Source organism: Netta rufina, assembly GCF_964035555.1.
Source record: "Netta rufina genome assembly, chromosome: 5".
NCBI lineage: Eukaryota > Metazoa > Chordata > Aves > Anseriformes > Anatidae > Netta > Netta rufina.
This window is the reverse complement of record NC_140128.1, coordinates 6,144,740-6,171,700: the sequence shown is the minus strand read 5'-3', so window position 1 is coordinate 6,171,700 and position 26,961 is coordinate 6,144,740. Positions and strand designations below refer to the sequence as shown.

Sequence of the window (26,961 nt, the reverse complement as noted above, 5' to 3'; positions counted from 1 at the left end):
GTTGCTCTTGGATGTCATGGGGAGAGCAAATTTAGCTGTATAAGAAAAGAAGAAAGGTGGCTTTTAGACCTTCTTGGCCTCTGCATTCAGCCTAGGTGTGGAAAGCAAGAGGATTCTGGGGCTTCCATTTCCATTGTGTTTTGGCTTCCCTCTTATATAGCAATCATACCAAACTTCTGTTGTTTTCATCATTGAAAATAGCCCAAAAGAGTAATGACAAAACAACAACCTTTTAAAAAGTAGGAAGGCTAAATAGCACACAGTCTGTCTTATACCTGAATTCTCATCTTAAATGCCAGTTTTGCTGATGAAAAACAGGAGGCTAAATTTAGCCCTAGCACATATGACTGTTCTTGCCACTAAAACTTTATCACTGCATTTGTCATAAGTCTTATTTCAATAGGGTTTGCACATTTCCCTTAGTTAGGGGGGAGAGGAGGAAGAATTTGCTAATTGCAGTTTCCTAAGAAGTATCTCTAAGCTTAATTTCTGCAGGCAGCAATTTATGTTTGGAGACTTAAAGCCCCAATCTCTTATGTAGAGGTGCTACTGTAATGGATTTATGGGTCATTAATTCATCAAAAACATAAATGTGTTACAAGAATGCAAAATTCTAACAGTTTGCAAAAACAGCATTGTTACATTTCTGTGTGATCCAAGTCCAAATGCTCGTCCACATTCCTCCCCGCAGATAGCTTTCTGGAAATTTCCTTTCCAAACTAATTTCTGAGAGTTTAATTACACTGACAATTCAGAGACCTAGAAATGTAACTCCAAAATGATTACTGTCATAACAAGCAGTTCTGTGAACAGCAGATCCAGTTAAATTCAGTCTCGAGGCTGTGTGGCAGTTTAGCATCTTTGGTGTGTAATAAGTAGAGGTTGAACATAAACTGCTATTTTTCCTTCAGTGTAGCAACAGTAGGATCTGTTTTCTTGAATTGGCTGCATGACATAAGCAAGAACTAAACTTGGTAATCTCTACTTCTGTCACAAATTTGATTGCTGTTGATTAACAGTTTCAAGAGTCGTATGATACACTGCAAGTGCATTTTTGCCACTGAGTAGTATATTTCCCTGTATTAGGGAAATTTGTTGCTCCTGCCTTACCTCAATTCCCCTTTTTAATCAGCTCATTAAAAAAAAAAAAAAAAAAGAAAATTGTGTTAATAAATCTTCCATTAATTCTCTTGGAAAATATTCTACACTATCAGACAACAGGAGAGGGGTTAATATTTCCCACTGTAATCCTGTTCCATGATTCCTCTGTGTCCCAGTGGTTCCACTAGTGCATTGCACATAGGCGGAGCAATGTTGGCATTGACCTGGAAGACTGCTCTTATACTCAGGAATTAAGCCTTGTTTTCTCACAGTGCTTCTACAGTGGGAAAAAAAGATATATAGGAAATATTTGTTGTTGTTGTTGTTTTATTTTATTTTCATTTGGGAAAACCTGCTGTTTTTCCAGTTGTTTTGAACCATGTACAGATCTAAATGGTGTTTTGAACTGAGTGGGTGTATATCTGGAATTTATTATTCATTACTCGGTTGTGACTTTGATTTGAGAAGTTAGCAACTGTGCTGTTCAGTGACAGCTTAAGTACTGGCTTTGGGTTGAACCGAGTCAGAAGAAAGGTAGCCCCTGCCCCTTCTCTTCCTTCAGTAAAAAGATATAGCAGTATGCAGTGATTACAGGTCAGCTTATCAGAGGAGTTGGAAGCAAAAGCACTCCTGGTTACCCCTTCACATATGGGGCGGAAGTAGAAAGAATCCACTACAGTTCCTTCCCTTCTCTTCCATCACTTACTCTACCATGACCTGGGAAGAAGAGCTACCAGGCAGGTGAACAATGCAGATCAAGCAATATGGTCAATAATGTCTTCAATAAGAAGTCAAGACAAAATTGTAACTGAAAGCTGTACTTCCTGGCTCTTCTCTTACATAGTACAGGAGCATCATATTTTTGCAATTCATTCTTCTGTTTACATTTATGGTAAAAACCACATTTCTAGGTTTTAGTTCTTCCCCCACTGAAAGTGAAGATCCTTGATGATTTAGCACAAAGCTGTACTTAAGAATACTTTGGTGCATCTTTTGCTCTATTTTTGTCATTAATTTAAGCTCTTTTGGGGCTTTATTTAGACCAAAGAGATGGAGAGATATTATTTTGGTCTAAAGCTTTATGTCCCTTTTATACTGTTAACAACATTTTAGTTCAAGGGATAAGAATTTAGAATAATTAATTACAGATGGAAGGATTTTTCATAAAAATGCTGTCAGTGGCAACTTATACAATCCTCAATTCCTAAAGATTATCATTTTACAAGATAAATCTCTTTGCATGTTCTGTACTACTGTTAAGTACTGAGTACTTGATCCTTTTATCTGGAAAGTACAAAAAAATCTGTAACATAAAGAAAATGTCATACATAACAGCTGGTGGTTTGCACATTTGGTACATTAGCTATCATAATCACAGTGAATTTTGTGTGTTTTTATGTTGCTCAATATGTTTAGCTGCATTTTTTGGATTTTCAACATTCATTAGCCAAGTAAAATCAGTTTGGCTTCCTTTGGCAAACATGCTACAGATTCTCTCTTTTATACTTCCTATGGTTATTTTGAATTCAAAAATAGAGTGGATGCAGTTGAAACTGGTATACTTGTCTGTATGCCTTGGGCCAATATACAGCTGACGTGTGTCTACCAAATGGTAAATCCAGCGTACTAACAAAAAACTCAGGAACTAATGATTTCAGAATTAAAACTTTCAAAGTTCATGCTAATTAAGAATTAGGGTTTGAAAGATTGTTGCTTTAAGTATACTTTCTCTTTTTTTTTTTTTTTTCTTTTTTTTTTTTTTTTTTTTTTTTTTCCAGTTTAATTTTCAGCAGACACAAAAAGATAAAGACTTCCTGACTTCCCTTGGAAATATTTTTCCTCAGTTTGCTGTGTTTCCATCAGGAAGTTTTTTTTTCAAAAGACTTTAGTTCTATTTTACTATCTGTGAAATTCCCCAAGTACATTCTTGGTATGTATGTAATAACTAGCCAAGCACTAGGTATTTATCTTTAAAAATCTATTATTGAAAATTAGTCTTTGTCATTCTTACTAGGTTGCTTTGTGTCTGGTCTTCCCATTTGTGTTCTAAATGTGTATATATGTGTGTGTGTATACCTGTGTTTCTGATTTCTTTTTTCATTTGGTTATCCCCACTCAAATTCTGCAGCAGCATCTCATTCTATTTAGTGCTCACATTTCTAATCTTAATTCATCTGTTTTAATTCTCTGAGCTCACCAGTATCGTTCATTTTCTCCACAAATTTAGTATGATCTGAGAATGTAATTGTATCATGTATTGTTGATTACACAGTAATATTTCACCCATCTCACATACAGATTATCTCATGAGCCATCTAGCCACAGCTGTATAAAATTTTGAGTTCTCTTTTAAAACTTTCCATTTTGAAATTTGCAAGAGGTACATGCCTATATAGTTAATGATTTTGCTAATATGTGCTAAGATATTATAGAAATTATTTCTCACATTTATCAAATTTTGCAAATAGTTACAAGTTGTAATTCAGTAAATTATCCAAATATTGCACATGCAACATAATGTGCAATGTTAAATAGAAAATTATCAATGAGGCCAAGTTTTATAATCTCCTGATTCCATTTGCTGCAGATGCTTTACCCATTTAAGACAGAGGTGCCTTTTTTTTTTTTTTTTTTTCTTTTTTCCCAGAGAAGTTTAATGAATAAAGTTGATGACTAGATATTCTACCTTTTTGGGGAAGTCTACCATAAATAGGCTGATCTCAAGTATTCATTATGCTAAGGTCTCTCTACATGGCATAAAAAGGCAGAGTATTTCCTGAGTATGGCTACAGGGAAATAAAGCAGGTATTGAATTTGTTCTTGCTGAGTGCTATTCTATTCCCTATAGTAAGGCTGATGCTGGATATGTAGCAATGGCATTATGACAATTCTTACCTGCTGAAAAGAGCTTTTACGTCCACTGGCAAACAAATACAAGAGAAAACAGATCTGGTATTGCTTAAAAATACAGCAAGCTTTGAATGGAAAACTGTGCTCTTAACAGTACTGTTTTGTTAAGCGTTACCAATTTGCTTGGGGTGATATAGAGATAAATTTAATCTAATAGCTCCAAATTTGTTTAATTCTATGATTGCCCTCTACTCTGCAGCAGATCATGCCATCAGAAAGACCCTTCTTTCTGCAGATGCCACTAAGATACTCATGGTAGCAAAAATCAAACTTTACTTAATCTCTCTTCTTTCTTTAAAGTGACAAATATTAGAGATGGATTGAATGACTCAAAACAAGCATTCCTTCCATTCAAGTCAAGGGCAGTGAGATAGATCACCACGTTTAATGAAGGAAAGTATGGGACTGGAAAATAGGGGAACAGAGACCAGGTTTAACCATTAAAAAGAAAGGTGAGGGGTTAAGATAGTATTTTCATTTGATTTGTTTGTTCTGGGTTTATAGCTGTCACACAGAGAAAAAGAGGTAAAATGGACCTCTTTCTGGGAAGTTCTTTTTCCTGCACAGCTACCAAGTCCACTGTGCTCAAAGCCCAGAAACCTCTGAGTACAGCAGGCACAGGCAGGAAGCCTGTCAGCCTGTCACTTGCATGGCTCAGGAGATGGATGCGAGGAGCAGAAGTGGCAGCCAGGCCTCAGAAGAAACAGATATCACTCACATTCCTTAGGGGCTAGAGAGCACTGAGCAGATTTGCTGTTGCTCAGCAATTAGAGTTAACTGAATTGAAGCCTGGGATTCTGAGGACCTGTCCACAGGTCCACAGGGACATAGTAGACAGGAAAAGATGTGGATATACTTTGTTATTCTTCTGTGGTAAGAAGTTATATTTCTATTTTTTATTAGAGTCAAATTTGCCTTTTTTAGAGAGTTCATAGTTTGGCAAGCCTGCCTGAGAAAGCATAATTTGACACTGACACTAGGGATGTGGTTAATCAAGAAAGAGAAAACTTCACCATCGTGGCTTCACCTCATAAGTAAAAACTGTCACGTCAGCTCTTTCCTGTACAGCAGCAGCACTGTTCCTGCCAGCTTCTGTTAAATGTAGAAGGTGTAACACTTTTATATCTGCTCTTATCCTCAAGTTAATGTCGTGTTCATGCCTACCTTATTCATTCTCTACCTGTCTCTTGTTCTGTTGTTGTGTTATAAAGAGTGATTTGACTAGTCAAGCTGATTTCTTTCATCTGCTGCTATGAGCCAGTGACTATAAAATAGCTAAAGGCAGTGCCCAAAATAGCAGTGCACAGGTATAGGTTTGCCAGAGTGATTTGACAGTAATTACTGTATCTGTCCTTCCGTGGTGTAGTGTTACAAGTGAGACCCAGTTCTGCGAACAAAAACTGCACTTTCTCCTTTTAATGCATTTTTCTTCTTTCTTTTCTGTTTTTCTTGGGACCTAGAAACCAGAGCAGACCTTAATACCAACAGAACCAGCAACAGCCTCAGCCACCTCAACTTTGTTTTTTTTTCCTTCCCACATTGGGTTGGGGGGCGGGGCAGGAAGTAATTTGTCACTTCCAGGAACATCTGAAATACAATCTCGGGATTTACTTCTCATTCTGAATGTTCTGTAAACTGTGAGAAGAAGGAATACAAGTGCTGTTAAAACAGAAGTCTGTGGATTTTACACTGTCAATGGTTTGGCTGCTTTACCTCCTTTTTTCTGCACCCCTCTTATGAGGAAGATTTCCAGTGGCAGTTGTTGCCATGGTACTAAGCAGGACAAGGTGTCCACTCCAATCTCAAAACTATGTTTATGGTTGTATAGTGAAAAATTATCTCTTCTGACAAGCCAGGCTTGTTTACTCAGAATTAATACAGTACCACTTCTCTTATTCCAAAGTGGAGAGAGGCTCTTCAGGTCATTCCCCACGTGTCAAGGCAAATGTGAGCTTCAGCAGTGCTGGAAAAGCCTGAGAATTAGCTCTGTCCTTCCACTTCCTCGTTAGCTGTTCAGATGAACAACCACTTCACGCCCTGCCGAGCAGCTGATTGGCCTTGGAGGGAAGAAGCATCTGAAGCAGCATTAATGTTTCATTCAGAATCATGAGAGCCAGGGAGGAGGGGAGGGGAATTAGGGAATTCAAACCCACAAATCAGCACTGCCTTCTATTTCACCAGGCCCTTTTGTCTTGAGCAGCATCCCTAATCGTCTCCCACACTGGATTTCCTCTCGGAACGGCCTTGCTGACTTTGTGAGATATTTTTGCAAAGGTTGAATTTATCAGTGTACAAAAAGGAATTTGTCGCTCTCTTCCCTTTGTTCTTTTGCTGTCTGTTCTCCTTTCTCTTACCCCAACCAATATCAATATGATGGATGCTGTATAGGAGATGGAGGTGCAAAGAAGCTGTGCAATCCCTACAGACTCTGCTGTTTTCTTTTCTCATTGCTGTTGTGTTAAGCCCTAGTATGTTTAGCATTCCCTTTCCATTTTCTCAGTAAGCAAAACTGATCAGAAAGCTGTAAAATTAGAGCCTTAAAATACTATCTCAAAGATATGTGAGCAAATTAAATTTGATAAAGTAGATGTGTAAAGGGGTGCAGTGAATTACATGGCAGCAAGAATAGTCAGCTGCATCCAGGAAATACGCATGTCCAATTCTCCAGAGTATAAAACATCTAAGGCTGTAAAAGAGGAGAAATTCTTACTTTTCTGTAGCAGCCCCAGAACCCTGCAACATGATTGCACTAAATACACTCGAAGGCCTGCCAAGCATAACATAACTGATGTTAAAAGAAACACTATCTCAGCGCCTGTGTCCACTGAAGATCTTGGATCCATTGCAAATGTGCCAGGGTTGATAATATGCAAAAGCTGACACTAAATAAAGATTTTTTTTTTCTTAGGGCAGGAATGAAAAAAAATATTAGATACAGAGGTGTTGGATAACTAGCCCTCAAGTCACAAGAAGAACCCCCATTTTTGGAATGTGTCAAGTAGTGCCATTCCCAGGAAGTTACAGCAAAGACATGCCAGGCCCTTAAGTGTTTCTGAGATAAATATTAATGAGTGTAATAACCCAAACGTTGCTTATTATTTTACCTTTTAGTTAATCTCTGGGAGAGAGAAGAAAAAAAAAAAAAAAAAAAAAAAAAGAAAGAAAAGAAAAGAAAAAGCTTTTAGTGAGTATTTTCCTGACTCTGCAAATGAGTTAATGGAATGATACTGACATGGTTGGTTCAAAGTAATGGAATGACTTAGCCACAGCTAATGAGGACTACAAATGCACAAAAGGGTATAGGAGATGTCTGGCTGTAAATCCCTGTGTATCAAATATTGCTCTATAATACATTAATACAAACTTGTCTGAGTCAGTGATGGTTAGAGGCAGTAACATGGTTTAGTTGACTGGATAGATGACTAGTTGGAGACTGGAAACTACAGCTCGTTTCTGAGCTGTGCCAGTCTCTTGGTGTGTCATCTTGGAGAAATCTCTCAGTGCTGCTTTTTCTTTGCCCTTTCAGTTGTCTTTTTCACATGCAGTGAAAACTCCAGCTAATCCCCTGCCTGCAATCAGTGGAGAGCAAGGAAAGTCTCAAGTGTGATGTCAGTAAAGCACTGAACAGAAAACTGCCTAGAAAGCAGCCAAGAGAAAACATTAGGCCCAAGGACTTAGGTGGAAAGTAGTCTTCCTGAATAGGACTCTGTGTATTTTCAGAGTGAACAGACAAGAGCCCGTGTTTTGATGAGACCTCTCAGCACTTTACTCTTATAAATAATAAACAGAATATATTTTCCTCTTGTGTAGGTTGGCAAATAGAAATGTGCCTCTGTTATCAGCCAGGAAGCAATAATTGAGATGCGGAGATTTGATGGAATACACATTCAAATGGGAATAAATAAAAGCATAAGCAGGATTTCAAAAGCTCTGCTTCTGTGCTGGGTTTAATCTGAATGTTTAGATATGGAATTTATTCACGATATCTGTTTGCAGGCTTGGATTTCTGTTTTCAGACTTAAATCCCACCACAGACTCTAGCTTGTATCTGACTATGCAACAGGGTAACTTGGAGTTATCTTTTGCATATCTCAGCATTTTGTAAAAGCCGCAGATTTTCAAACATTTACTTTCATGGCCTGGGTAGATTTGCAAATGCACATCTCAGCATGCTACTTTTTGAAAGGAAACCTGAAAGGATTAGTATCACAGTAATCCCTTTCATATTATTTCATAGCAGAAACACACAATACAAACTATGCTTTGTGGAGGGAGAGGCCTTTTTCACATCCCCTTCTCCAGATTGACCCACCTTGCCCACGTTGGGGATTAAGCAATGTATTTTTACTGTCTCCATTTAAGGATATACATCTGTTTATTAATTTTTGTAGTATACCTGATGGTAAAGTAACTCATAAAAAGAACCACCTACCACTTATGTGAAAGTCCTCTAGAGAAACTGTCTCATAGTTCTGCAACACTGCTGAGCAACCTGCTGACAGCCAAACTTACACTAGTCCAGACATTTGGAACAAGCAGCTCTTTGAAGCACACAGTCCTTTTTCCTTCGGCTTCCTTTTCCTTTTCTCTCTTTCTTCCTTGTTGTCAGGTTTTTAAGTGAAAATCTTAGCCTTATGAGTAAAATGTTTTCTGTTTTCTTAAATTTCACATTTTAGTCATTCAAAAATGCTTCCCTTCCCCTACATTTATCTGATTTTATGCTATTCAGGGACACAACTTAATGGTACCCTAAATCAGCTTTCAAAACTGGCTAAGACAGAGGCACTAAATCTCATCTCATGACTGTTGTACTACTTTAACTGAAAATTGTCTTTGAGAGGAAAATTTTCAAAGAAACATACATGAGTGAAACTGATACTGGGAGTCTGATGTACAAGCTCTTCATGTATTTTTTAAAATCCAAGCACTATAGTTTGTGGTTGCATAAAATAGAAAATGACTTCTTTTTTTCAAATTACTTTTCTGAGGTGGGAACTAGATGATCTTTAAGGTCACTTCCAAATCAAACCATTCTGTGATTCTATGATCTTAGTAGTATAGTGATGCATTTGAATGGTCTCTTTATTTCATTTATTCCCTTTTGTCTTACTTGAATAATAAAACTATGCTAATGACAATAAATTCACAATTCACAAAAATAGAAAAGTGTGATCAACTTTTCCCTGCAATGCCATACACTGTTGGCAAAAATTAGACATCTACATCATGAAAGGTAATCATCAGGAAATTAGTAAGGCAAAAACAAGTTGCTGTCAGCCCAAGGATGGGAATTAGCATTAATTTAAAGGAAATACATCACAACTATGGAATCTATGCAAGAATCTGATTCTAAAGAGATTTAAAATAATGTTCATGTAATATAGTTTTATGCACATTTTTTTTCATAATATGATCAAGCTACAGAAGTATGATTTTTTATTTTTATTTTTAATTTTATTTTTTGGCCATTTGGGACCATGGTAAGTAGTGGGAAGTGGTGGATGCCTTACCTAACCAAATGTTGAAGAATGCTGCAAAGTTGGTTGTGCCTTCTCTATATCCCATTTGTTTATGTACCCCAACCTGGAGAGACTGGCATATAACACGGAGGCAGCTCCGTGTTATCAAGGCAGCTGGCTACTGCAGAAAGATTATAGTTGAACCAGTCTTTAAAAAAGCTGTGCTGTATACCATGATGACTATTGTTCTCTGTGCTAAGGTTATTTATCTCTTTTTTATTATTATTATTCATTGCTTGAGTGAACCTAATACATTTGAAATCATGTTTCAGAAGAAGTAAGATACACTGCAACTAGTGGAATTCCACTGCAGAAAAACCCCAAAGGGATTTCTAATCCACTGCTACTAATGTCATCTAATAGTGAGCCAAACTGTATAACACGCTCAGTGCTAGGAATGCTGCTTCATATCCAAACTCATTTGGGTTTAGTTAGTATTGCCTAGTAATTAATTTTTATTCAGTATTTATGCTATCAATGACATCCAGAGGCTGGCCTAAATAGTCTCGAGCCCCTGGCACCAGCAGCAGCATACATAAATGCAGATATTTTGTCCACTCTCAATAAATGTGTGCTGTAGACTGTAAGTTAAAATACTTGCTAGCAAGTCTTCCCCATAGCTAAACACAAGGCTGAACATGCTGGACATCAGTCAAAGACACAGAGTGACATACAGATTACTAATTACTATTAATGTTTACAGGATTTAGAATGTCTTAATTGATTTTGGCACTGAAAGTACAGTCTGCTAAATTGCTTGTCACCTCTGTTTTATCCAAGGTCTCATTGAGAATCTCATATGCAATTAACTGTAATTGCTATAGTGTATTTATTCTAAAGTATACAATACATTATTATTTTGTTATTTGGATCTCAAAAGCAGGGAGTTAATTGCTTAGAAAAACACAATTCAAAACAAGGCGATCTTTGTGGTGAGGTGTTTGGTGTTTTCTTTTCAGAGCAGAACAATATGAAGACTTTAATGTAGTTCATGTTCCAAACTCATAGTCCTCCTGTATTGCAAATCTCACTAACTTCAGGGAAAATAACTTTTGTGTAAAGACGTTGCAGATAAATCAACATTATCAACTTGTGTGGCCCCAAGCGAGGAGTCTGATGCACCGCACACCACCGTGGCTACAGGACCGAGTGTCCCCACTGTGCAGAGACATTTGGAGCAGTGGCCAGTCCCAGGCGTGTGTCAGGTGAGCCTAGAGCTGGGGCTGCAGCAGAACCGTGCACTGGAGCCTAGCTGCACCCATGGTCCCAACAGAAGGAAAGCGACTGCAAACACACCCATCGATGGTGTGTCTTGCTTAATTGAGTACTGCTGGAGCCCAGGTAGAAACGTAAGGCAAATCTGCACCAAAAAGAATATTTCTCCTTCCCTATCCCAATGCTAAATTGCTCATGGGGGCACCTCCTGTATAATGTAGGAAGACAAGGGCTATGGATGCTGAAACAAATTGTTCATGCTGTCTGTAGGAAGGGGCAATTTTTTTCCTGCATATGGAACTGTAGAGCAGCTCTTGAAAGGAATGTATTTTCTCTGCATACTCGATGTTAAAAGACGGAAGAAGCACTGAACCGCATACGTGAATTCATCTGCCAGTTTAGCCTGGCAATATCTTCTATTTAAACAGCCAAAGCTCCAAAATGAACACGGTCTGTCTAGAAACCTCAATAAAAGGAAAAGCTTTGCCAAGAAGCACTCTAGGACAGCAAAACAGTGAAGCCCTTCCTACAGAAAGGAAAGGAATGTGCAAGAATCTCCTTCCCAGGAATGGGGAGCTACATTGTCTCCTGGTACTGCCAAGGATTTGTACCTTGGAGCACAGGTCTGGTTTGAGAGTTCAGACTGACAGTACCTGCTCCTTTCACTTCCTAGTGGGGTTGTTCAAGGAACAGCTAATCATAAACATTGGCTTGCCGTCTTTTGTAAAGCAGAAGATACTCTAGTTCCTTGTATTAAGAAACTAGCTGTCCTAATTTTATGGAGAAAATTATTCCAGGAGATAAGACACAGATCTAGCCAAACTCACTTAATTAAAGAAAATGCAAATCCAGTACAGCCAGCCTAGATTCTCTTTACTGCAAGCACCAAATCTCTCCACAAAATCTCTCCAAGGGTCTGAGTATGACAAATAATGACAATAATGGTACATACAAAATATTAGAAATGTCTTCTATCAAAATGCAGGATGGAAACAGTGATTATTTGCTTCATATTGGTTTCACCTATTGCAAGTGGAAAAACAAACCTAAATATCACGGGTAGATTTTTAGCACATTCAAACATCTTGGAGCTTGCTTTTATTTTAGTTAATTATTTTGCTATTTTCCATTCAATTAATTATCAGATTAATGTTCTTACATAAATGTGTAAAATAGCATGTTGATAATAAAAGATTACTGCAGAGTTTGCTTTAGAAGCAAACACAGCAAGATTGAAAGGTGCAAAATCCTAAAGTAGAAGAGGCTGCAAACGTTGCTGCAGTTCCGTGTACCTGAGTGTGCCCTGGGAAGATGGGCTGTACTGCATGGAATATGGCAGACTCCAATCTTTACTGTAGGAATAATATAGGATTGCTGATGGATACCATTGCTTAGATTTTCTGTTTCAATCTTCTAATATTTATTTTATTTTATTTTATTTTATTTTATTTTATTTTATTTTATTTTATTTTATTTTATTTTATTTTATTTTATTTATTTATTTTTGATTACAGATGTTGATCATAAACACTTGTTGTGGTATTTCAGGCTTCTTGGGATCTATCAAGTATCTTTTATTTTCAGCTTAAGAATTTAGACTAAGCAATCGTTTTGTGCTGCAGAATTCCTAACACAGCTTCCCAGTAACCTGTACCACTTTTTTTCTTCAAAATGTGTTCATTTTGTGAGTCGTACGCTACATGTGGTGCCAATATGGGTACTGTCTAACAGAAGGCAGGTGCATTTGCAGAGATGACAGCTTTCTCAGAACTCAATTATTTAACTCATTTATAACAAGATTATTTGGAAAAGACATACCATCTGTTTACTGGTCATAATCCCCCTTGTGTGCTAAGCAATGTTTATTAAACTTTGTGCATCCCTTTCTATTTAGTTTCACACTGTTTTGCTAGAAGCAACTGGATAATTGCTAGATTCAAAATCAGAAGTGAGAAGATCCTGGTCCCACTTGTCAATTTTTTGACTGATTCACCTAATTTACCTTGGACAACTGTGCTGCTTCTTGGTTTCTATTGCTCATTTGTAAAAAGACATTTCGGTAACTTTGACATTTACAGAATGAGGGGGAAAAGCTATTTAGTGATAAACAGCTTAATCATTGTAATAATTTAACAGCTTTGTTCTACCAGCTACACGATAATGTGGGTAGAAAAACACTAAAAACAATTCTTCAAATAACCATTAGGGTTTCTAGACAATTTTGTTGCTCTGTTTACATTCCATTAACATGTGTCAGGTCCAGATTTACTCCCAATGGCTTTAACTATGTATGTTCAGAAGCTTAGAGAAAACACATGCAAAATTCTGATGCTTTCTAGCAAATGTCAAGAACTTGATTAAAAAAAAAATCTTATCCAACAGCAATGACAAAACTAATACTTAGTTAAAGACAGAAAGCTGTCATTTGATATTTTACTTAAGGTTATTTACAGAGTAAGGAAATTTTCCATAAAAACTGAGAAATTAGTAATTTTAATTCACAAAGACATATAATACGACTGCATGCATTCTATAAGCTGAAAGAAATTCAATTACATATTTCCACTAATTCTGTCTTTTCTAATAAGGACATGTTAAAAACTGTACACATATGACTTCAGTGCAGCATTCAGAGTACATTCTTAGGACAGTCAAGAGGTTAATAAACTACAAATTTCTTTCAGTTTTTAGTCTAATTTATTTCCCACTTTTTTTTTTTTTTTTTTTTTTTTTGGTAGAACAGTCAGAATATAGCAATTGATTCATGAGTAAATGACATCAGTGATTCCCCTTGCTCTAGTTAATGTCAAAATCTCATTTTCATCTATTTTTGTACCAACAAGGATTAAAGATTTCTTTTGGGGGAAGGAATGTATGATGTTTAGCGTGCAGTTCCTATTTGACTAGGATGAGTGTCAAATTCATTTTATGTTTTCCTGATATTTGCATCTATTGAGCTCTTATTATTGCTTCATAAAGAAGTTTAAGAATATTGTATAGTTGTAGACATTTGTTAAGTGCTTAAGATTGTCATTCCATTACAAAACAAAGAAGTATTAAGTTGAAAAACTGGGGAAAAAAAAAAGTCAACTATTTTCCTCAATAAAATTATACAGGAGAGCACCTAAATAACATATTTTGGTAATATATGAAAGAACAATCATAAGAGAAGATCCTCCGAAAGTAACACAGTAAGATATCACTTCAGCATTTAATGAACAAACTGTTTTCTTTCTTATGTTAAGAATCTATTGTCAATAACAAAAACTACCTTTAAAATATAAATTTAAAATGGGGTTGTTTATATTAGAGAAGAATTGGATCAGCCCGATGTCTAATTAACTTCTTCCCTGAAAAAATACCTGAGCCAACAGCTCTAGCACTAGCCTTAGGTTGAGAAGCAGTACACCCACAGCATAACTCTGAACTGCTTTGAATAAGCTCTGTATCTGTACTGATTCCACGAAAACACGAAAAAGTTATTTAGCAATACTGCCTTTTTCTACATTGTATGGCTTTGCATGGTTCTTAAAAACCAAAGAACTCTTTTCCTGATAGTCTGGTTACTGGAGTTTATATCCAGTATACTTGGTGCGGAGTGCCAAAATAAAGGTAGTTATAACTGTCCTCCAGAAAGCTTACTATTGCAAAGCTCTAAAGTCTTTGGGAATTCAGGACAAAGATCTGGAGCATTTCATGACTCATGTCTCATTTCAGTGAGACAGTTCTTGCTCTCTGAAAACACTGCTTCAAACAGAAGTATGTACTAATCTTCCAGAGTTTAATCAAGCTTCAGAAAGATAGGATAAATGAATGGTACTGTTAAACAGCAGCAACTCACAATTGGTAAGTGTTTAAAAAACAGTTCCTTACTGTATCTTAGCAGGTGGTACACATCTTGCAGCTAAGGCATGTCCAGGTTAGTCTGCATGGGACATAGCAGTAGTGGTTCAGGAGTTTCGAGTTTCCTTGAGCTGAGACCTGGGGCAAATACAGAAGAATACAGGTATAATTACAGTCTGCACCTTTTTCCTTTTTTTGATCATTAGAAAGTCTGAAGTGGCCACTATCAATGAAATCCCTACAGGATTTGTACTATTTAAGGAGTCAGAATACAGTCAGCTGGAGCAACAGGTTCTTTTTGAAGAAATTAAGAAATTTCAGATCTTGGGTAAGCTGAACCAGTGTCAGGGAGATTTGTGTTTCTCTCTCAGGTGTGGAAAGAAGCAAGAGTATAGTTTCTGGTGATATCCAGAATGCAATTTAATCTGTTTCCATTTTATTCTGCAGCTGTCTGTTAGAAAGATGTTATTCTAGCTGTGTGGGATAAATACATTTACATTTTCCAGAAAGATGTCTGTACACAAATAAAGAAATTATTTTCCCCCATTAAAATAAATGGGTTTTGGTGTTATTCAAATGTTGACTTTAAAAATGACTCTTCAAGGAGACATTAAAAAACAAACAAACAAACAAAAAAAAAAAAAAAAAACATGCTAGACCATTATCATCTTCTTGAGTACCATGAACAAAAACATCATCCGTGTTGCAAGTCGTGGGCCGAAAAATTCTCCAGTGTGCGTAAACATAACTTTTAGAGATTATGAATGACATGCACACAAAGCAGCACACAACTCTGCATGTGCATGAATGTCCTGCAGACATACAAGGTTCCTAAACTGTTAAGGCAAAAAAAATCTGGAAAAAAAATAGCTTGCAAATTTCTCTTAAAACTCTCTTAAATGACTTTTTTTTTTTCTCTTAAAAATCTAGATTTACATTTCTTTTCAATTTTATATCATATTTGAAATTACTAGAGGAATATACTTATTTTCAGTGGACCTTGCCATCAAGCAAGAGGGCAGGAGGTATACTGGTGGTTGACAAATATTAATGATGAACACATTTTGCATCAAAATGATACTCTGAAGATTTTGACAAGAAAGATGTCAGAAGACAACTTATCTTAATTAATCCTGGATGTCCACGCTCCTGGGAATACTCTAAGCCTGCATCTAGCTGTTAGTTAAGCTCAGGGTGCACAGGAGATTTCTTTTTGTATTTCTGAGGTCACTGTGATGTGTCATCAGCGATGACCTTTTCCTACCTGAATGACCACTGAGAACAGTTTGTATTTAGTAGTGTTTTCTCACACAACTCATCACAACTCAGTCAAAAAGGATCAAGGCCACAGAAGAAAACTGTGGTTCCAGTTTTACAGATCTGAGAGTTGTTGTCGCCGTATCTATTTTACTCATCAGAATTTAGTAACTCTTCTTAAACACCAAAGCCCTAGAAGCAACATCATTTATTAACCTTCTGTCAGTGGCCACTTTCTATGAATTTAATATACACTTAACTCAGAACCTTAGTTTTCCACTCATGCTGATATATCTCATGTGTAGGATGTACACCTGAGTGTGTCAGGGGAGAGGGATGGAGTGAGGGAGAAGAGAAAGCAAAGGAGAAGCCTTTGAACATATGAAACAACATAAACTGGTGTGGTTGCCAGCTGCCCAAGGCTGCAGTGTTTGAAAGGGTATGAAAAAGTATGAACTGCTCCCACTCACTACCATTGAGGGAACAAGATCAAAACTTTTGGAATGCTTTTAAAACATTAAGTGCTAATTTTTTAATTGATGAACATTTTTTAGGTGCATTGAAGTAACACGCTTGTTCACAGTGGTTGATAGTGGTAAATAGGGTTGAACATGCAGTCATGGCTATAAATGACTTTTTGTATAAAACATAAAAGCTTTTGATTCTTCCAGTAACCTTAGAGTCTTGGGTGCTCAAAAGTGGATGTTTCCTTCTTTGTGCGAAAAGACTTACAGTGTTTCTTAAATATCTAAAATAAAATCACTTTCTGCTTTTCTTATGAGTTAAATGCACTGTGAGGTCCCTTGCGGCTTTTGAAACCTCATGCAAAATTAATGTATTCTGTTAAGTTACAATCAGCATTAATACCCTGAAATCCTGAAGCGTTAGTATCTTGACCTTTATGTCAAGATGAATGAAAATCAAATTAACTTCTGACTGATCAGTCCTTTCTGAAGGACTGTGTTTGTTACACAATGTGCCCCTTTTTCCATGCAGGTGTGAGGGCAAAAACAAGCTGTTTATCCATGAAAGCCAAAGCATCTTAATCTTGACAGCTGCCAGAAGTCTAGCCTTAACGAGCTAGTTATTGATACTGTTCTTGGGCATTTATATATTATCCTAATCTGTTTTGTTTGTTTGTTTGTTTGTTGTTTTTGTTTGTTTGTTTGTTTGTTTGTTTGTTTTTCTAGATAAAACAGCAATGGGTATTTTTGGCAGGAAGGCACAAGGGATGGACAGGGTTAACAATATGTAAGATTATATCTAGCTGCTATCTTTGTCCTTTGTCCCCCATCTGTCCCCCTCAAAAGATTTGTTTTCCCCCTGAATGAGTTCTCAGTAACACCTGACCTGTCAGAGTAACTGATTCATTTACTGTGCCCCTTTGGTTCTGTGGTATGGCCATATTTCTCCAGGTATAACTCTGCCCAGTTTTAGTCAAGGATCTTAGGGGCATGTGAATATATTCATCTTCAATAGTCACTGGCAACAGTTCATATCACCTCTGTGAGCTCACACTGATGTCTAGAATTCAGAGAGCAGCAATCCTGTGGTTACTTCACTGGTTGGACAGTAGATGAATGCTGAAATGCACTGTTCTGAGTTTTTATTTTCCCAATTTTATTTTTGTTTTTAGCTATTGCAACTTTTAAAAATGTTTAGATCAGCAGCAGTAGAGAGAGTAAAGCCCAAGTTTATCCATACAGCCAGCTATAGTACAGCACAAGCTGCCTGCCAGCTTACTGATCAGCAAGAAAGCCTCATGTTTGGGCACCTCCTGCATGATCAGAGTAAGAATACCGGCAATCCTCTGAAAATAACTATGGGGCAGGAAGATCACCACCTTCCCTTACCAACGTCAAAACTTCAATGAGTTCATTTCTGTAACCAGTGCATGGTTTCGGTATGCTCGCTGGGACAGCAGGGTAATACTCCAGTGCTTTACTCTCTGTAACAAATAGTGATCAGCGTGGGCCAATAATCCAGGATGGGTTGGTATCTCTCACTACTGCACTGTATGATATTTGCTTTGTTAATCATAATTACAGTATATCAGATTTCCTCACCATAAAACTAGTTAAAGACAAGAAGAAAAAACCCTTAAGTTGTCCAGTTTCAATTTTACATTCACAACTGAATAACTACAACATGAAATTGTATACTTCATAATAAAACTTCAAAGAGTTGTTTCTACTAATTCCTTTTTACAGATTTCTTTTAATATAAGGAATGTCTTGCATGAATGTACAATTACACTCAGTGAAGCAGAGATACAGATATGTTCAGTTCTTACTCAAAGCATGCATTCTTAACTATGTGCTTTGGAGAAAAGAAAAAGAAATATATATTGATATTTTCCTTTGGATTTATGAAAATTAGGAAAGCTTCCAAGAGCATCTCAACATTAAAGTGATCACTTCCTAGGAATGAAGAAACAGAAGAGCAGCCTGAATGCTAAGTGTTGTTCAAATCTGCTTCTTAATTTTATTTTCTTTGGCCATTACAATTTACAAGCTGTTTCACTTTAGATTTTTCTTGGTTTTCTCCAGTTGCTGCTCTTAATTTCTCTGTTTTCACATCTGTTCTACAGTTTTCTCTTAGAAAATTTGCTGTTTGGAAAGACAGGATTCCAGACAGACTGGATTTCCAGAATTATCCGCTAGTAGCAGCCTGTAGATGCCCTAAATTTGTTTCCTTTCTTCTCTGGAGATGAAGATGAGTAAGGATTGAAAATTAATATATTCTGCATATTCCTAATAATAAATTGATAGGAAACTTGATCTAATACTAAATTACTGATTTGTCATTTTTCCAAGTAGTAAGTATCCCAGTTGATAAAGTTATCATCATATCCTAATATGTATGGATCAGGCCCAAAAGCTTCACTGTATAAAATGGGTATCCTAAGTTTACAAAGAACAACAGATACAATACATTCACCATGATACTCTGAAATGCCTTTTAAAAAGCCAGTGTGAGCATTTCAGTGCATCTGGCTCTTCATCTGAGAGGGATAAATGCCCTCAAAACTGTATTTATTTCCCTTTATGCCAACAACTTCCTGCTAAGAGACAAATCAGGCTAAATAATCAGCTAAAGATGCTAGTGGTTTGTGATAGTTTACTTTTCAGGGAGAATAGTGTGTAACAAGTCCAGGAAAATCACTTGACACAAAGTGCTGGCCAGAGCAGCTTGGAGTGTTTTGAACTATCTTTCCATTCTACATACTATGTAAAGATGAGAGTGCAGTAATTCAGGAGAAAAATAAGGACCATCCAAACTTAAAACCAGCTATAAACATCTCATTAGGTTCATGAAGGTCAAGATTAGTAATGTTTCCTCTTTACCCATATCAACCTATGCAGACGGCTTTCCTGAAATCCATTGTGATGTGTCAACACTTCTGGCAAGCATTTTATGATCTGCCAGTGTACAGAAATGATGTGAATTTTGGCACTTCCTTACATACAAAGTGAGGGTTGTAAATATTGAACCACTGTGATGTGCCAAACTCCCATAATATAAGCTTAGAGTAGTTGATTCTGGAAAGGAAAGTTAACAGAATAGTTGACTTTATTTTCATTGAGTAATCTGATTTTAAAGAAAAGTGTGCACTTTTATTTTACATAAATTACACAGAAGAGTAATATTCTCTTCTTATTCTTTATATATTTATTTCCTACCACCTCCCCCCCCCCCAAAAAAAAAACCACAAAAAAACCCCTAAGGTTGAAAAATAGACAGACTTTTTTTTAACTTATTCCGAATTAGAGAGGCTAATGGTTTCCAGTGTGGATGAGAAAATGCAAGGGGCAAGTAGCCAAAGATGAAATGGTATATGAAATTCAGTGTTTCCTATAGAAAAGAAAAGTGATGCTAGGAAAAAAAAAAAAAGTACATATCTTGTTCTACAACTACCTAAGCCACTCAAACTCCTGTTCATCATTATGGCTAGTTCTGTGAAAATACAATCATATTATTTAATTCCACAAATTTTTCCAGGGGAAGAAAAAAAAAAAAGAGTAATTTAATGAGGCATTTGGGAAGTACTCTTTTTTCCCCCGGAAAGATTGTGACATAAGGGCAATCAGAGTTCAAAGGAATTTGTTAAAAAATTGCAGAAACTGTTGCTACTTGTTTTTGCATTTGTATTGTTAACACATCTCCATAACCTTTTCTTTTTTTTTTTTTTTTTTTTGAGCACTTCACACAATATTACTGTACAGTTTTATACAAGTGGGAAATGAAATGCTTGTGTGTCATTTCTTTTAACACTCTCAAACGGTTCTTGAGTATTTATTGCAACTTGTTGGTCTTTCAAGGACGATAATGGAATTGTAAGCTTATTGGTATGGTTCAAATAAGCTGTTTGCTCTTCTTAGGTAACCTGGGTACTTCCTGCTTCTGGCTATCTAAGACAGAAATAAATGGCAATTTCACTTTATTATTATTCATAGGGGCGTAACAGTCAAGATTAATGTGTGCTCTAATGATTTATTCGTGAAAATTTTCTGCAAATCCTGACATTTTCATAATTTTTAACACATACAATTTGTCCAGAAATTCCTACTAGAAAACAGGGTTGTTCTTTATTCATTCTTCATCATTCATTTCTCTATTAAAACCTTTCATTCTGCCAGTAAGCAAACACATACGGTACTTTCCAAAAGTGACCAATCATTTTCTATGACTAGACAAGAAGTTAAATTCTTGCATAACCCCAGGCACTAATATTTTCTACTTTGATAATATGTTCTAACATGTAACTAATATGTTCTGTGGGTGTGTAGAAATGTGCATTACAGTTATTTTGACTGGAGTCATGGGAACTGGTACTGTCACAAAGTAAAAATACTCAGTTATCGCAATACGAAGGACTTAACAGGCCTGATAGTCATATGAATTTAGAGTATAAACACATATACCTCAGATATTTCTTTCCCACCCAGCAAATCACCAGCTTCCCCTTATAGCTAACAAGTTACAAGCATGTCTCAAATTTCAAATGGCTTTTAGAAAATCTTATATTCTTTCTCTCCAGCTATATTTTCTGTCCTGCAAATGTAGCACACAAGTTGATTCTGTACAATAAATGAAATAGAGCCATTTAAGCCAACTCCATGCCATGTTCCACACAAAGTACTTAACAGTCCAGCTTGGCATCTTTAAAACTGGTATCATCTCTTTTGCTTTCTTGCTTTCTTGCTTTCTTTCTTTTTTTTTTTTTTTTTTTTTTTTTTTTTTCACCCAGATTATTCTAATTACTTTTTGCTGGCTATTACATGACCACATGTATATAGTAATTTTACATATCAACAGTGCAAAGTATGTATTCAGAGAGAATAAGAAAATAACCAAAAGCAGCAAGTTGGAGGCATGGGAACATGGACAGAACTTAATATAGTTGTGTATACACAGGCATGGCAAATTTTATTATGCCTTGTTTGTATTTTTGTTTCTTATAAAACAGAAGCTTTAGTTTTTACAGGAGGAACAGCATAATATAATTCCTTTTTGGTAGATACTACCACTAGAAATCAGAAAGAAAAATACAAGATACAACTCCTTAGAACTCTGTCTTTAAGAATCACTAGAATGCTAACACCTGCAGCTCACTAGGCCAGCTATTAGATCAGTAATGACATTTTTTGTCACTTACAAACTCCAGCAGATTATTATTATATGCCAGCTAAGTTGCCAAGGAGATTTGCGTTAACACAGACCAAATATTTTAAGTGGAAAAGCTGCTGAAATGTGCCAGCCGGGTGGGCAACATCTGAAAATTACTGGCCAGTGAAAGGTTACAGCTTAGAGAACTGCCCTTTAGCCCCATGGTCTTTCACAGAAGGAAGACAGGTATGTGATTGTCCCTATTCCACACACAGAAATAAAAAATGCACACAAGAAATGGTTCCTAAGGATTCAGAAAGAAATAAAATCAAGATGGTGAAGAATTGTGGCTTCTTATTCAGTAGCTTGGCAAGTTACCTAAACTGTTTATTGCCCAGCTTCTCTGAAAGTCACGAGATGAGGGTTCTCGGAGTTACATTATTAAATGCAGGTGTATATTACTAAAGTTTTTCAAACTCTCCAAATTAAATATAGTTAATATTGCTATTATGTATTTTTTCCTCTTGAAAGCAGTTCTTTAGATGACTGTGTCCTCTGCTAAAGTCATCCTCAAGGTAGGGAACTGGTAGTCTGCCTTTCACATTGTTCCTCACCTTCACACATCCTTGGCACTGAGCAGGTTGTAGAGTTCAGTTCTCACCTTGTAATCTTCTGGCTGGTTCTGGCAGCTACCAGTTTCTCATTTCCTTCAACGCTGGATCATTTACACTAATCAGTTCTTTGAAAAAGTGACCTTTTTGCAGACCTCTGATGTATTTCTTCCTTCTCCTCCAGAGAATCCAAGACAAATTGCTTCATTCTGAAGGTCCTCCATCACTACTGCATCCCAGTTCATTGGCTTTGTAATTATATGGAAAGGTTGTTTGCCTTCACTGCCAGATGTGTTTACCAGTAAATATTCCAAAAACATATCAAACCACCATTCTTTCTTCCACATTGCCATTTATGCATGGGAGGAACTTCTTTAATTAATTTCAGCTCTGAAACTCTTTGCTATAATTCCAGGCAGGTGCTGTACTGTTCCTACTGTTAATGAGTTTTGCCTTCATATAACTGTGAGAAGGACAGAAAGAGCCGTGCTGGCTAAATTTGTCTAAAATTGGTTTTCAGCATGCAAAATAAACTGGACAGCTCCTGTGTGAAACTGATTGTAGTGTCACTCCCTGCTCTATGGAAATTTAATCTGTCTGGCGAGTCAGAATGAAACTCGCAGCAGGGGCTGAAGCTATTGACTTTTCCACTTTTTTTTTTTTTTTTTTTTAATATTCTTTGTTCAGATTGAGGCTGTTTCACCTGAATTATCATTCTTAAATAACTGTCCTGGTAGGAGCAACCATTCAACCTCATGCCACCCTTTTAAAATCTAGGCTAGCTCTTGACATCCTCAACCTACAAGCACTGTGAAAAATTGCTTTGATAAGGTTGTTTATAATTTGATGCAGTAAAACAGAATTCTTACTAATTGTGTTTCAGGCATGATCGATTATGTAATCCACAGAGAAACTAATTTCAAAAACACTGTAACCATAAAAACAGCTGTTCCACTGAGTCATTTTCCCAATGTGCAACTTAAAACAAAGCAAAACAGAGAAAGGCCTCTCCTAGCTGCAACTTATTTGTGTCGATATGATTATGGTATAGGATAATGCTAAGAAAGGGGGAGGGAAGAGGGGGATGGATGGGAGGGGGAAGGAAGAAAAAGTCACCTCTACTCTCCTTTTATATCAGAAGTTCAGCAACAGAACAAAGAGCCTTTGGAGTTAAAATAAAATAAAAAATAAAAATCTCAGTTTTGAAAAGAGATTAGTACCCTAAATTTAATGATGAACAGCAAGACATGTACTGATAACCAAAAGTCATCTGTGAAGATAAGAATGAGTCTAAGATTAGAAAGAAATGAATTAAACTAATAAAACAAGATACTTCAGTTAAAGACCTAAAAAAATTTCATATCACATATATACATACATATACGCAAATGTTTATGGTTATGTAAGTATAATACAGCCTCTAAAAGAGATGGTAGTAAGATCTCCTAAAGAAGATGAAGGGAATTTCACTATTTAAAAGGAAAATAAAGAAAAAAAAAAAGTACTGTAGGCACTGCTCTTTCACCAGTAGAAAGTAAAGTGACAAAGCAGGCAGCCTTTTTCGTATTTAGAAAGACTCTTCATCTCACCTGGCTTTTGGAGGGAAAATATAAACTAAGCTCTATCAAAATGAATCTTACACTGAAGTCCAAACAAGGTTGGTTAGTTTTTTGTTTGTTTGTTTGTTTTCCCCTTGGGGGAAAAGATTTTTAAAAGAATCGAATATTTAATGAGCTCCTATTATATGACCATTGCAGGGACCAGAATTTAATTTCTGTAGATCTGCTATCTAGAGATGTTTACTTCCCATTTTGTATGCCTTGGAGATGCAGAGTTGCGAACAGAAAATACTACAGATCTGACATGCATGTGTTTTTCTTGTTTGCAGATATCTCAGTAAGCTTGCTCTCCTTAGTTGTCACAGCCTGTGGTCTTGCTCTCTTTGGTGTGTCCCTGTTCGTGTCCTGGAAGCTTTGTTGGATCCCTTGGCGAGAACGTGGCCTGCCATTTGGGAACAAAGACAACAAACAGGAATCCCTGAACTACACAGATACAGAGACCAATGACCATGAATACAGTGAAGATTTTCTGGGTCAGCCGACAACCTATCCAGAGTCCTCCATGAAGATCAGCCATACCTCCCCTGATATTCCGTTAGATGCTCAAACTGGAACGAAGGAGAACTGCGTACACAATGCGCGAATGCATCGTCAGACCACTGAACCCACCTCTTCTGCTCGGTCAGTAACTCCAATTTATCTCTGGTGTCAATCAATACAGATACAGCACAAATAGTACAGCTTGATTATCTACTACACCACTCTATTACAAATGCATAATTTACTTGACATGTTTTTTTAAAGAATTACATTAAAGTTCTTCTGGCACACAAACCTCTTAGATTAAAAAGACGGGATAACAATGGTATTCCAGCTTTCTATCAACTACTAACTCATTTGTGCCTTTCCCCTCAGAAGCTGAACAAGCATGAACACCCTAGATCTAGCTTGTAAAGAATATCCATTTGTACTTAGCAGCGGTACTGAGCACTCAGTAGTATCTCCTCAAAGACTTTTAAAATAGCCAAAGAAGAAAAGTAGGGCAAGCTAATGAAACACTTTCAGGAGTTAGAAATAGAATTAAAAATCATAGGTTTTAGCCACAGTCATGACTGTGGGGGGAAAAGTGCCTGAACAAGAGTCAATGAAGGCTCCAGAGGAACTGGAGAAACAGCACAAGAAGGAACAGGAAAAAGGGAGTGTGAGGGTGTGTTATGCTTCACACAGTAAGAAAAAGTATTTGCGCATGAAGAGCCAGTGAGTAAATTCTTGAGTCAAAGCAGATACACTTTAGCTGGAAAATGTATGGTCCTAGCCCGACTGCTACTTACTAAGCCTCTTTTCTTGTTATCTGAGAGGGCAAATTTAGTCAAGACTCTTTCCTGCAGGCACACCTGAACATGGGTAACACAAAAGCAGCTAGCAGCCAGTTCAGGAATTGCCAGAAGTCCAAAACATGTCTCAGAATTTGAGAAGCCTTCAAAACAGCATAAATGTTATGCAGCAAAAGCTCCAGGTGCCCCTTCTCTTTAGATTACTGTAAGAATGGCCGGGGCTCATTTTGCTGTAGGGATCCAAGGGGAGCTCAAAGCCACAATTATGAATACTCAAGCTCGGCTCCTGCCACATGCAAGTTTGAATTCCAGCTCAAGACTTATATCCCAGAAGTACAGTAGTACAGGCTGGTGCTGCTCAGCTTTCAAAGTGCTAGCAAATAAGCCTGTTGTGAGATTCATTAAAAACAGAAAATTCATATTCGACATCTAATGCCAAGAGCTCTTGTGTGTCTTTAGTATTATGAAATCACTGAGTCTGATGCAGGCTCTGTCTTCTACAACAGGGCAGCAGTTCTCATACACAATCAAATGACAAATGCACAGTCATCTCACAAGAAACAGTGGAAATCCCAATCCGTAAAAGAACATGCCTCAGCATTGTCAGTGCATGGACCATGTCTTCACTCCTGTGACTCTCTGCAGTTCACTTTTCTTCCAGCTGTTCCCAGCCTGGCCCTCTCCAGCAGCAGTTATGCTGGCTCCCTGCCCACACAAGCAGGACCTGCCCAGGTCCCACCCCAACTGGTGATGAGCTTTGCTCATTACCCCTCTCATTCATTACCCCATACTGTTGCCCAGATCTTCCCCGAAAGACTCTTCCACTGAGCAGGAGGGGCCCATCTTCCTTGCACCGCACCCTTGGTTTGTTCACCTTCACCTCTGTGCCTGCTCCTTTCCTGTGTAACTGGGTGGCCACAGAGAGCAGCCACCTGCCCCTGCTCCAAGTCCTCGTTGACTTCAGCAAGGCAGAGCTGCCTCCTGTGTTCTTTTTCATTCATTCCCTGGATAAACTGCACCTCCCACTGCTACAAGGAGCTTAAGGGTTGAGCAATATAGATCTTTTTTTTCTGTGACATGGTAACATTTTGTCATGGAAATGACTAACAGAGAGCTATAAAATTATGTATTTGCTATACAACAAGAACGAAAATAGGAGGGTAGTTTATGAGAGGCTGTTCCTTTTTAAAGCATGCATAAACACACATTTAAAAGGGAGGAATGAGCAATGGTACCAGAGTAACTACTGCTGATTACATTCAACATAAATAGCTTTGGACTAATCCTGTGCTAGCATTTTGCATGTGCTCTTTTCATGTTCAGCCACCTCTCATGATACTCCAATACACTGAATGATTGCTGAATTTGAAAAGGACCAAAAAAAAAAAAAAAGTAGAATCCAGCTCATAAGATTAGGATTTTACCTAATCCAACTTTCACATCCCACTACCCCTTACAGGGATTGCAATTTGATTTCTGTTATCTCATGAAGTGGAAATTTCAATCACAATAACCAAGTGACTCCAGGTAATAAATCTCACTGGACCGAAGCTAAAAACAACTTTCTCTCCTTAGAGTAATGAAACTAAAGGAGCTTTTCAACCTAAGTACTATGGAGCTCATTACATCAGTTATGAGTGGGGAAAAAAAAAATAAAAAAAAATAAAAAAATAAAAACAAAACAGAACAAAACAAAACAATTGATGGTGTGGTCAACCAACCATCTCAGATGAGAACAGTTCACTTGAAAATGAGGTAGTAGCACAGATCAATGAGAAATGGAGAGATGTCAAAAAGTGTCTTCTGTGTCCATCCTCATCTTAACACCAGAAATCAGCAAGCTCAACAGGTATACTAGGCCAGATCTTGTTGCCATTTACATAATGTAACTCATTTCATAAGCATTTCATAAAGGATTCAGCTGAAAATAGTAACTGATAAGAACTGCTATAGTTCTTATCATATTACATTATACAATGTAATATAGCAGATTCTTTGGATT

General features: G+C 37.0%; 1 protein-coding gene across 1 annotated transcript in view; it reads left to right on the top strand.

Annotated features, from left to right (window-relative positions):
- SYT9 (synaptotagmin 9) overlaps positions 1–26,961 on the top strand; it is a gene marked incomplete at its 3' end in the record, with an annotated part of 62,477 nt that overhangs the window by 6,393 nt on the left and 29,123 nt on the right. Inside the window, exon 2 of the mRNA XM_084287319.1 lies at positions 23,955–24,306. Coding sequence (XP_084143445.1) covers positions 23,955–24,306 — 352 coding nt within the window. The remainder of the gene's footprint in view (positions 1–23,954; positions 24,307–26,961) is intronic.